General features: G+C 53.1%; 1 protein-coding gene across 2 annotated transcripts in view; it reads right to left on the reverse strand.

The window, feature by feature from the left end:
• The window catches only part of LOC137549735 (CTD small phosphatase-like protein 2-A), a 93,530-nt gene that overhangs the window by 59,317 nt on the left and 21,928 nt on the right, over positions 1-12,285 (reverse strand). Inside the window, exon 1 of one of the 2 annotated variants that reach the window (XM_068271223.1) lies at positions 4,710-4,736. The exons of the other annotated variant lie outside the window; for it this stretch is intronic. Within the exon in view, the coding sequence (XP_068127324.1) occupies positions 4,710-4,730 (21 nt within the window). The 5' untranslated portion in view covers positions 4,731-4,736. Of the gene's footprint in view, positions 1-4,709; positions 4,737-12,285 lie in introns of those variants that run through there. 2 annotated transcript variants of the gene reach the window in all.

Here is a 12,285-nt window from a genome sequence, read left to right on the forward strand (position 1 = left end):
CAAAGCGCTTGATGCCTTCGCAGAATTGCCTGCGGAGAAGGATAATGATTATGCTGCTATAAAAGACGCTATCATTACTAAGTACCAGCTGACGCCAGAAGCCTATCGCAAAAAGTTCAGGGCCTGGCAGAAAAAGTCGTCTGATTCGTACCGAGATGTGGTCAGCAGCTTGCTCACCACACTCCGTCAGTGGACTCTAGGCCTCACCAAAGGGTCTTATGGCGTCCTGGAGGACTTGATAGTCCTCGAGCAATTTCTGAACATTTGCCCTGCTGATGTACGACAATTTGTGTTAGAACGCAAGCCGACTTCAGCAACTGTCGCTGCAGACCTTGCTGAGACTTTTGCAACTACCCGGGTGGCTGATACACGCAGAACTGTCCCATCCAGCTGGAGAGGAGGTCAGCCCAATACCTCGGCAGACTCTCCTGCCCCTGTGAGCCGTCAGCCACAGAGGCCAGCCAGCACAGCTTCTGCACCCAGGGCTGCAGCCTCTGGAGAGGTCACCTGTCACTACTGCCACAAGATGGGACACATGAAGTTCACCTGTCCGGAGCGGAGGCAGACCACCCCAGCACCTGGACCACTTGCACCTCGCCCGCGGCAGACACCACCTGCCAGCGTACCCCAACCAGGAGCCGCATCCAACCTGATGTTTGCAAAGGGGACAGGGAACTCCCCCATCACAAGCAATCACCAGCTGGTTACTGTGAATGACCAGCTTGTCACTGGTTTCCGTGACACCGGAGCAGATGTCACTCTGGTGCGTGCACACCTTGTCCCCGCAGAGGCCATCATTCCTGACCAGTACCTCACCCTCACTGGAGTGGGGGGCACTCTTTCGCACATTCCCCAAGCCCGGGTGTCCATCGACTGGGGGGTGGGGGTCCACGAGAAGGTTGTTGGGATCCTGGACCAACTGCCGGTCCCTGTTTTGCTGGGGACCGACTTAGGCACGCTGGTGTCGTACTATGAACCTGCACCAAGCCCTGTGGAATGCCAGGACGGAGACGGACTCTCTGCCCACACCCAGGTACTTTGCGCCCAGGGGCAAGAACAGGGGGGAGGTGGGTTGAACGTGCCCAGTTCACGGGTACCTGTAGTTGATGTACAAACTGTCTGTGATGAAAATGTTCCTGTTACTGTTATTAATGCTTGTGACAATGATGTAGGTAATGCCAATATGTGCCATTCTGAAGGGATACCTGTGCTAGCGGTAACAGGCAGCCATACTGCTCAGACCCTGAGCTCAGAACAGGTAGAGGAGGTCCCGGCCTCCTCCCCCTCCTCTGACCACAGGGATGGTACCCTTCAGCCACTAACCTCATACGTCACGGGCCAGCTGGCTGAGAGTGAGAGTGCTGCATTTGTGCAAGCACTCCAGACTGACCCTAACCTCGAGGCCCTCAGAAAACAGGCTTCTGAGCCCCTCACAGACGAGGCTACGTTCAAGGTATACTGGGAAGGTGGGAAGTTGTACAGTGAGCCTGTACACCCCACCGAAGGTGAAATGGGGATGGGTACCAAGTTGCTTGTGGTACCTAGTGCCTTCCGGGGGCATGTGCTGAAGTCCGCACATGACATTCCCCTGGCCGGGCACTTGGGGATCCACAGGACCCTTGATCGTATCCGGGGACATTTCTACTGGCCTCAAATGCGGATAGATGTGACGAACTACTGCCGCTCATGTACCATTTGCCAAAAGGTAAAAAGGGCTGGGAATCCCCGCAAAGCTCCCTTGTGTCCACTGCCAATCATAGGTGAGCCCTTTCACAGAGTGGCAGTCGACATAATTGGACCATTGCCCACTCCCAGCAGCAGTGGCAAGAGGTACATCCTGACGGTGGTGGATTACGCCACCCGCTATCCTGAGGCCATGGCACTTTCCTCCCTGAGAGCGGACAAGGTAGCCGACGCGCTACTTAACATTTTCTCCCGAGTCGGGTTCCCTGCGGAGATGCTCTCCGATCAGGGAACCCAGTTTATGTCCGGACTCATGGAGGCCCTGTGCAAAAAGATACAGATGACGCACATTGTCTCCAGTCCCTACCACCCGCAGACCAATGGACTGTGTGAAAGGTTCAACGGGTCGCTGAAGCAAATGCTGACCACGTTTGTTGAGTCGCAAGGTGGCGACTGGGAACGATACCTGCCTCATCTGTTGTTTGCATACCGGGAGGTGCCGCAGGAATCTACCGGGTTCTCCCCGTTCGAGCTCCTGTATGGTAGGAATGTCCGAGGACCCCTACAATTGATGCGGGAGACGTGGGAGGGCAAGGGGGACCCCACAGATGTCTCTGTAGTTGATTATGTCCTCAAGTTCAGGGACAAGATGGAGTCCCTCACAGAAATGGTAACGGAAAACATGGCCCAGGCTCAGGCCAAACAAAAACTCTGGTATGACCGCACTGCTGGAGAGAGGTCATTTGAGGTAGGTGACAAAGTGTATGCCCTTCTTCCAGTGAGGCAGAACAAGCTGCAAGCAGGGACGTATCTATTAAGAGGCACCCGTGGGCCGGTGCCATGGGCGGGTCCTCGGGGGGGGCGGGTGGCGACTGGGTTTAAATAAAAAAAATTTTTTTAAAATTTTTTCCCCTTGTGACATATTTTTTTTTTTTATTATTATTTTTTTTTGGAGGGGGAAGGGGGGGGGGGGGGAAGCGCCGCTGCATCACCACTTACAGTTATTTTGCAAGCGCTCGGCGCTCCCCCCCGCCGCCGCCGCCACCATGGTTTTGTCTGTGTGCCAGCCAGCCCAGAGCAGAGAGGAGGGAGGCAGCCACTTGCACACGTACGGGGAGGGGGGGCGTGGCTTGACATTGAGTCTGAGAGACTGAGAGAGGCAGGCAGCCAGCCAGCATGGATACATTGGCCTCCGTCATATGCTCCGCCCCCCCCATAGCCGAGCCCGGAAAAAGTGACTCCACCTCCTCCTCCCTCGCCGCCATTTTAGATCACGCAGGCGGCAGGAGGACTGGAGGACAGCAGCAATGAGGTGGTCGGGTCGGGACTGGAGTCTGGAGCCACGTGAAGCAGCCGCCGCCGCCCAGACACAGCTACCCAGCCGCCACAGCTACCAACCCAGCCGCCACAGCTACCAACCCAGCCCAGCAGCCGCCACAGCTACCCTACCCAGCCCAGCCGCCACAGCTACCCAGCCAGGAGCCAGGCAGCCAGAGGTACCCAGCAAGCACCCTCGCCTCGCCTAGCCCAGGGTCACTCACAGGCAGCAGGCCCCAGCCGCCCAGGCAGCACAGCAGGCCGCCACCAGCTACCCCAGCCCAGGGTCACAGACCCCAGCCGCCCAGGCACCACAGCAGGCCACCAACAGCTACCCCAGTCCCCAGCCCAGGGTCACTCGCAGGCCCCAGCCGCCCAGCCCAGGCAGCAGGCCACCACCAGCTACCCCAGCCCAGGGTCACAGACCCCAGCCGCCCAGGCAGCACAGCAGGCCACCAACAGCTACCCCAGCCCAGGGTCACAGACCCCAGCCGCCCAGGCCACCAACAGCTACCCCAGCCCAGGGTCACAGACCCCAGCAGGCCACCAACAGCTACCCCAGCCCAGGGTCACTCGCAGGCCCAGGCAGCAGGCCACCACCAGCTACCCTAGCCCAGGGTCACAGACCCCAGGCACCACAGCAGGCCACCACCAGCTACCCCAGCCCAGGGTCACAGGCAGCAGGCCCCAGCCGCCCAGGCAGCACAGCAGGCAACCACCAGCTACCCTAGCCCAGGGTCACAGGCAGAACAGCAGGCCACCAGCTACCCCAGCCCAGGGTCACAGGCAGAACAGCAGGCCACCAGCTACCCCAGCCCAGGGTCGCAGGCCCCAGCCGCTCAGGCAGCAGACCACCAGCAGCTACCCAGCCCAGCGTCACAGGCAGCAGGCCCCAGCTGCCCAGGCAGCAGGCCACCAGCTACCTACTAGCTACCCCAGCCCAGGGTCGCAGGCAGCAGGCCACCACCAGCTACCCCAGCCCAGAGTCACAGGAAGCAGGCCCCAGCCGCCCAGGCAGCAGGCCACCAGCTACCTACTATCTACCCCAGCCCAGGGTCACAGGCAGCAGGCCACCACCAGCTACCCCAGCCCAGGGTCACAGGCAGCAGGCACCAGGCAGCAGCCAGCAGGCCACCACCAGCTATCCCAGCCCAGGGTCACAGGCAGCAGGCCCCAGGCAGCAGCCAGCAGGCCACGACCAGCTATCCCAGCCCAGGGTCACAGGCAGCAGGCCACCAGCTACCCCAGGGTCACAGATAGCAGGCCCCAGCCGCCCAGCCCAGGCAGCAGGCCTCCAGGTCACAGGCAGCAGGCCCCAGCCGCCCAGCCCAGGCAGCAGGCCTCCAGGTCACAGGCAGCAGGCCCCAGCCGCCCAGCCCAGGCAGCAGGCCGCCAGGTCACAGGCAGCAGGCCCCAGCCACCCAGCCCAGGCAGCAGGCCACCAGGTCACAGGCAGCAGGCCCCAGCCGCCCAACCCAGGCAGCAGGCCACCAGGTCACAGGCAGCAGGCCCCAGCCACCCAGCCTAGGCAGCAGGCCACCAGCTACCCAGCCCAGGTCACAGAGGCTCCTAGAACTCCACTCGCTGCCAACCACATAACTGAGAAAGACCCTGAGGCTCAAAGAGCAGCCGAAGTTGTGAGGCTTTGGCCTCCTCCCCCGCTCCCCCTACAGCTCCCTGATGCTGAGAGAGACATCAGGCGTACTCACGCTGGCCTGACGTCTCTGCATCTTCACCATGTGTGGCACCGGCGGGAAATACCAGAGCTGGACAGAGACGAGGAGACAGAGCGAGTAAATGATTGAGCAGCCAGCCATGAAAGCAGAGAGAGGAGCTGCAGCCCGAGCCTGCCAGTGACAGCCTCTAGCTTGCCTTACAGACACCCAGAGGGACATAGCTGCCATAGCCAGCCCAGCAGAGTGCACAGAGACAGCCTGCCAGCCAGACACATGACAGAAGGGGAGGAGGTAATGTACAATGCTCTGGTGTGTTCCTTTTGCCCATACTCCTCTCTTGAATATTGTCAAGGCTGGTTCACACGGACGTCTGCGCGGCGTCACGTTTGATGACGTGCGGTGGCTGCTGCGCGGTCAGGCTTTCAGTAGCCGTCGCGTCCGGATGCGGTCAGCGTTTTTATCTCCCAAGGGGGACATTACCCGTCGCGTTTGGCAGCCCCTGGAAGCTACATGTAGCTTCCAGGGCGGCCACGAACGCAAGCGAAAATCGAGACCCGAACGCTGCGTTTGTGTAAACGCGTGTAAAAGCTCGGTGCAAACGTTTAACAAGACGTTCCGAACGCTTGAGGTAAGCGTTCCGCAAGCGTCCGTTTGAACCAGCCCTAACACTTTCTGTACCTGTCTATCTGCTTACCCTATGTCTCTCTCTCTGCCCACCCTCTCTAACCCTCCTTCCAACTCTCACCGAAATGCTGCCCACTATACGATTATTTTCTGATGAAATTTGCACTCATTGCAATTCTCTGGTGAAACGTTGCACTCATTGCGTTTATTTTCTTGTGAAATGTTGCACTCATTGCGATTATTCTCTGGTGAAATGTTGCACTCATTGCGATTATTCTCTCGTGAAATGTTGCACTGATTGCGATTATTCTCTGCTGAAATGTTGCTCTGATAGCGATTATTCTCTGGTGAAATGTTGCTCTGATAGCGATTATTCTCTGGTGAAATGTTGCACTGATTGCGATTATTCTCTGCTGAAATGTGGCCTTCATTGTGCTTATTCTCTGGTGAAATGTAGCTCTCATTGCGGTCATTCTCTGCTGAAATGTTGCTCTGATAGCGATTATTCTCTGGTGAAATGTGGCTCTCATTGCGATCATTCTCTGCTGAAATGTTGCACTGATTGCGATTATTCTCTGGTGAAATGTGGCCCTCATTGTGCTAATTCTCTGGTGAAATGTGGCCCTCATTGTGCTTATTCTCTGGTGAAATGTGGCCCTCATTGCGATTATTCTCTGGTGAAACATTGCTGCTGTACGATTATTTTATGGTGAAATGCTGCCCCATTACAATTATTTTATAGTAAAACACTGCCCCATTACGATTATTTGGCACCTATAGGGGGGGGGGGGGGCATCCAAATTTTTGCAAGGGGGCCCAGTGATTTCTAGTTATGCCCATGACTATTACCTAAACTGAAGATACCTATAGACCTGGCTATCTATACTGGGGACACCTATATGTCTATATTGGGGACACCTATAGACCTGGCTACTTTATACTGTACTTATACTAATTTATATAGCGCCAACATATAACGCAGCGCTGTACAGAGTATGTATTGTCTTGTCACTAACTGTCCCTCAGAGGGGCTCACAATCTGATCCCTACCATAGGCATACGTCTATGTATGTATCGTAGTCTAGGGCCAATTTTTAGTGGGAAGTCAATTAACTTATCTGTATCATATGGTATTGGGATGTAGGAGGAAACCAGAGTGTCTGAAGGAAACCCACACAGACACAGGGAGAACATACAAACTCTTTGCAGATGTTGACCTGGCTGGGATCTGAACCGGTAACCCAGCGCTGCAAGGCGAGAGCGTTACCCACTACGCCACTGTGCTGCCATACTACTGTACTATATTGTACTGCCATCTTCAGCAGTACTTCAGAGTACATAGTCATGTCACTGACTATCCTCTGAGGAGCTTACAATCTAATCCTACCATAGTCTAATGTCCTACCATATTATTGTGTATTTATATAGCACTGGCATCTTCTGCAGCACTTTGCAGAGAACATAGTCCTGTTACTGACTTTTCTCAGGGGAGCTCACAATCTAATACCTACCACTATTTTGTGTGAGAGAACACTGGCTAATGTGTGTTTTTTTTGTTTTTTTTTTTTTGGGGGGGGGGGGACATTTCCTACTTGCTTTTTTGAGGGTCACTTTACTGCCCCACCGACTTTGGGCTGCACTCTTACTAGGAAATTTTAATTGGCCACACCCACTGTATGTTATGGACACGCCCACTGCAGACCATGACCACGCCCATTCCCTCCTCGGGGGGGGGGGGCGCCATAGGTTTGGGGTGCCTAGGGGAGCCCAAACCCTAAATACACCCCTGGCTGCAAGCGGCCTGGGAGGGACCCTACACCATAGTGCAACGGTTAAACCCTCTGACATACCTGGTGAACATGGGAGGCAGGAAACAGAAAAGCTTTCATGTCAACATGCTGAAGGCCCACCATGACAGGACCAAGTATGTGCTGCCAGTGTGCAGCCGGTTAGAGCAGGGAGAGGCAGACTCCCTATTAGACCTGCTGGCTGACATACGAGATGTGGACAGCGACCTAAGCGTCAACCCACAACTCTCCTCGTCCCAGCAAGAGCAGTTGCAGGAGGTGCTGGGTCCGTACCAGCACACCTTCTCCGGTGTCCCGGGGCGGACCAGTCTGGCAGTGCATAGGGTAGATACGGGCACCCATCCCCCCATCAGGCAATCCGCTTACCGCGTCTCCCCAGAGGTGCAAGCGGACATGCAGAAAGAGGTGAGGGAGATGCTGAAGCTAGGGGTGGTTCAAAAGTCCTGTAGTGCCTGGGCAGCCCCTGTTGTCCTGGTCCCCAAGAAGGACCAGACAACTCGGTTCTGCGTGGACTACAGGAAGTTGAACGCCATCACCACTACAGACGCCTACCCCATGCCTCGCATCGATGAGTTGTTGGATACGCTGGCGTCCGCCAGGTACCTATCAATCATGGATCTGAGCCGGGGGTACTGGCAGATACCACTTGCACCTGACGCGAGGCAGAAGTCGGCCTTCATCACCCCTTTTGGCCTCTTCGAGTTCACGATGATGCCCTTTGGGATGAAGAACGCTCCTGCCACGTTTCAGCGGGCCGTAAACGACCTGCTGGAGGGGCTGCAAGGGTTCGCTGTAGCGTACTTGGATGACATTGCGGTGTTCAGCCCCACCTGGGAGGAACACCTCAAACACCTGTCCCAGGTACTAGAGAGGCTGGCCGCAGCCAATCTGACAGTTAAGCCAAGTGTCAGATTGGTATGACCGAGGTGCAGTACTTAGGTCACCGGGTGGGGGGTAACACCCTGAAACCTGACACGGGAAAGGTTGACGCCATCCTGGCATGGCCTCGGCCTATCACGAAAAAGCAGGTCCAGGCATTCCTGGGGACCGCCGGCTACTATAGGAAATTTGTTCCAGCCTATAGTACCCTGGCGAAGCCCCTGACCGATGCCACTAGCAAGAAACACCCCAAGGTTGTTAGCTGGACCCCCGCTTGCGAGAACGCCTTCCAAGCGTTGAAGCAGGCACTCGCGAGTGCCCCTGTGCTTCAGGCCCCGGACTTTAGTCGTCGGTTTGTTGTGCAAACCGATGCCTCTGACTACGGTCTCGGCGCAGTCCTCAGCCAGGTGGATGGGAAAGGAGATGAACACCCTATCCTCTACCTGAGCCGGAAGCTCCTGCCCCGAGAGGTAGCCTACTCCACAACTGAAAAGGAGTGCCTAGCGATCGTGTGGGCCCTACAGAAACTACAATCGTATCTGTACGGCCGCTCCTTCACGATCATTACCGACCATAATCCCCTGAGTTGGCTGAACCGCACTGCTGGGACCAATGGCAAGCTCTTACGTTGGAGCCTGTCATTACAGCAGTATGACTTCACGATTCAACACAAGGCAGGCAGCCGACACCAGAACGCTGACGGGCTATCCCGTTGCAACGGGGAACTAGATCAGATATCGCAGGTTAGCGGCAACGACACACATCTTGCTGATGCATGTCTATCTGCCTTCTCCCCAGGGAGGGCTGTCACGGACGATTGCGGGGACGCAGGCGCGTCCTGGAACCGCCCGTGAAGAAAAGAACGATCGCACTCGATTCCTGCATCGATTGCGCTTCAAAACGGTACAATCTGGATTTATTGTGTAGGAGGTCTGCAGTCCTTTTCTTAGCAAAGAGAGCACCATTCCAAATGCTGGTTGGCCCTTTTGATATGCTAATGAGCCTGGGCCCAGAGAGTCCCTGGCTTCAAGCTGTGCTGATGGCCCATCCATCAGGTATAAGGTGACAAGCAGCTGGCAGGAAGACTGGCCCTGTGACTGCTGATCAAGCCAGAGGTGTAAACTCAAAGTTGTCTAAGCAGATTTCACATTCAGATGTTAATTGAAGGAGCCAACAGGGCCTTTCATAGACAAGAAGCAGACACAGCTGGACTCCAGTCAGGCTGACTCCGGCCTTAGCAGGAAGAAATGAATGTACAATATAATCTTTTGCCCATTTACAGAATACAATAAATAGGGTGGTTATGAGAGCAGTATCATTGGATCCGTAGGGTCATGCTGGATCTCTTGATACCAGTCGAGAGGGGCCCGGGGCCCCTACCACCCAGGTATGAATCTACTCAGGACCCTGATCTGATGCACTAGCCATGTCAGGTATCATATTAATCTGTATTTTCCTCCAAGTATGAAGCTGTTACCCCCCTAAATGTAACGTGTATGGTTCAGGAGTTACAGCAATTCATAAGTTTAGCTCTAAAATCTCTCAGAGGGAATGAACTGTCATTTGCTGGTAGCTCAGAGGGGGCTGGCATTGCCACACCCCCCAAACCAGCTTCATCAAAAGCACAGAGCCAGCAGGCGGGCTGTGTCCTCCACACTGAAACATCTTGCACTCATCAGATGCCAGCTTGAGGATATGCTGGCATCCACCTGGTCTGAACTCTGAACTCTGGACTTTGAAACCAAGGACTTTATGATTCTTCCCACAATAAGGACATCTTTCCAGGAACTAAGTATTTTTCTCCCTTCTTTTATTTTTCATACTGGCTATTACTGTTTTCATAATTGTTGATTTTCATAATTGTCTGTATATATTAATTATTTATATTGCGTGAATAAACGACTTTCTCCAAGTCATTCACTTTCCGCTACCCTGCTTATCAGCACACACAGAAATGATCCCGGGTCTCTGAAGATACGCTACTGTTTGTTTGTTGTTGGCTAGACAGAATATCGTGTGTTTAACCGTTTTATTCGCAGGATTAGTCAGTCAGTTAGTGGGCCCCACGGTCCCATAGTAACCGCGGTGGTGGCAGTTTACTCTGAACCAGTAGGTGACGTTGTAATTACCCGTGTCTCACAGGCTCCCTTCTGAGTTGTCTGCGGCTAATTCTTAACGGTTCCTGCGCATTGACTGTGACCAGAGTTCGCACGATCTGAGCGCTGGCACCGTTTAGAAGGCTAAGTGCGGTCAGCCACTAGGGCTCCTGTGACAGGGAGCGCTTTCAATCGCTAGTGATTTCTCTAAACGCTCTGCCAATGTAAAGGGATGGAACAGAATCTACTAGAGCGATTGCGATTAAGGAAATCGCAATTGCAGGACATGCAGCATTTTGGGAGCTCCAAAAATTGCTTGCAAAATGATATCACAAATTGCTAGCGATTGCGCTTTTTAGTGGGTTCCAGGCCACAAACAGTACTGGCTTGCATGCCAATTAAATGCACATTCCATGGAGCTTGGAATAGGGCCAGTTTCTAACATTTAATTGGCCCAATTCCAAGCAACATACAATTTGTATGTGAGCCACTTTGCATAGCGATTTCCTCAGCGCTTTTAAGAATAAATACATTTATTATTTTCTGGGTAAAAGAGCTCACTGCCTGACTTGCGTCAGGAAGTGAAAAAACAAATTGCTATGCAAAAGCGTTTAGAAAGCGCTTTACAAAAGAAAAAAAACGCGCAGGTAAGCATCAGAAGGTGCTAAAAGTAATCGCGCATAAACCGCTGGCGTCAGCGATAGCGATTTTAGATGTGAACAGGGCCGTACAGGTTGCTATGAAAATCAGCCACTCCAGAATGTCAAGGCAGGCAGTACACTGGCATAAATGAGTGTGAAACAGCTTACCCCAACACACACATAGTTAAAATGAACATAAACGCATAAATGAACTGTAAGCGCAGAATTTTTATATGGTCAAATTGGATGACTTTAGCTCTAATTTTTTTAGTATGGAGAAGGGATAGGCATGTTTGTATTTTAATGCTGTCTGCGTCTCTTGTCTTGGAGAATTTCTCTAATTTCTTAAAATCACAACAAAATAAGCAATAATTAAATATTTTATTTTGTAGAGTGGAGAACAGCTGGAAACTACTTCAGGTTTTATTGCCATCCTCTAAATTCTTGTCCTCACTAACCATGGGTCTACATTAGGAGATCTCCCCAATGGGGACAAAGACAACACACTCAGCTAGAGATTAGGGATGAGCATTCCGAAGCAGAACGCTGTTCCATATGAATCAGAACACAAATGTAAAGGGAACCTGAGGTTAGAGGGCTATGGAGGCTGCCATATTAATTTCCTTGTAAACAGTGCCAGTTGCCTGGCACTCCTGTTGAGCTTCTGGCATACGTAGTGTCTCAGTCAAAACCCTGGAACAAGCATATATGCAGAGTCAGAGTACCAAATCTGCATATGCTTGTTCAGGGTCTTTTGCTAAAAGTATGAGACTTACAGGATCAGCAGGACTGCCAGGCAACTGGTATTGTTTAAAAGGAATAAATATGTCAGCGTCCATATCAGTCACATCTCCAGTTCACTTTAAAGCAATAAGAGACCGCGGCTGGGGGCTTAATTTACCCTTGACACCGCCACTGTGAGCTGCACTCCGTGGTGGCTTCCAGTACTCCAGCTACTTCCTCCTTCTGGCTGTGAAGGAGAAAGTATTGAGAGCTGGAACACACAATGGAGGGCAGCAGACAGAGGCGCTGTCAAGGTGAATTGACCCCCCCACCCCAGCCGCGGTCCACTGTGTTCTGAACCGATTCATTCGGAACAGAGTTCTGCTTTGGAACGCTCATCCCTAGTAGAGATGGGATAAAAATAAAAAAACAAAAACCTGAAGCAAGCAGTATATGGTGGCTGCCATACAGTATTTATTTCCTTTTAAACAATACCAGTTGCCTGACAATCCTGCTAGTTTATTTGGCTGCAGTAGTGTCTGAATTGCCAAGTGTTGAATTGCCAGTGTTGATTTTGCCAAGCAGCTACTTACTCATAGCTACTTGGAATCAAAATTTAAACAAGACAGTTGTCTCGCGTCACTCCCAAACTTCCTCTTTCAACCCAGAGGAAGGAAGCATAGCAGTGATATGGAACGCGACGCAAGACACATCGGATCAGACGGCCGCATGGTTATGTTAACCCCCTCCCGCGTTCTCAACTGTCTTGTTTAAATGTGGATTCCAAGTAGCTACGAGTACGTAGCTGCTTGGCAAAATCAACACTAGCCTGCATTGA

Source organism: Hyperolius riggenbachi, chromosome 1 (assembly GCF_040937935.1).
Source record: "Hyperolius riggenbachi isolate aHypRig1 chromosome 1, aHypRig1.pri, whole genome shotgun sequence".
NCBI classification, from domain to species: domain Eukaryota; kingdom Metazoa; phylum Chordata; class Amphibia; order Anura; family Hyperoliidae; genus Hyperolius; species Hyperolius riggenbachi.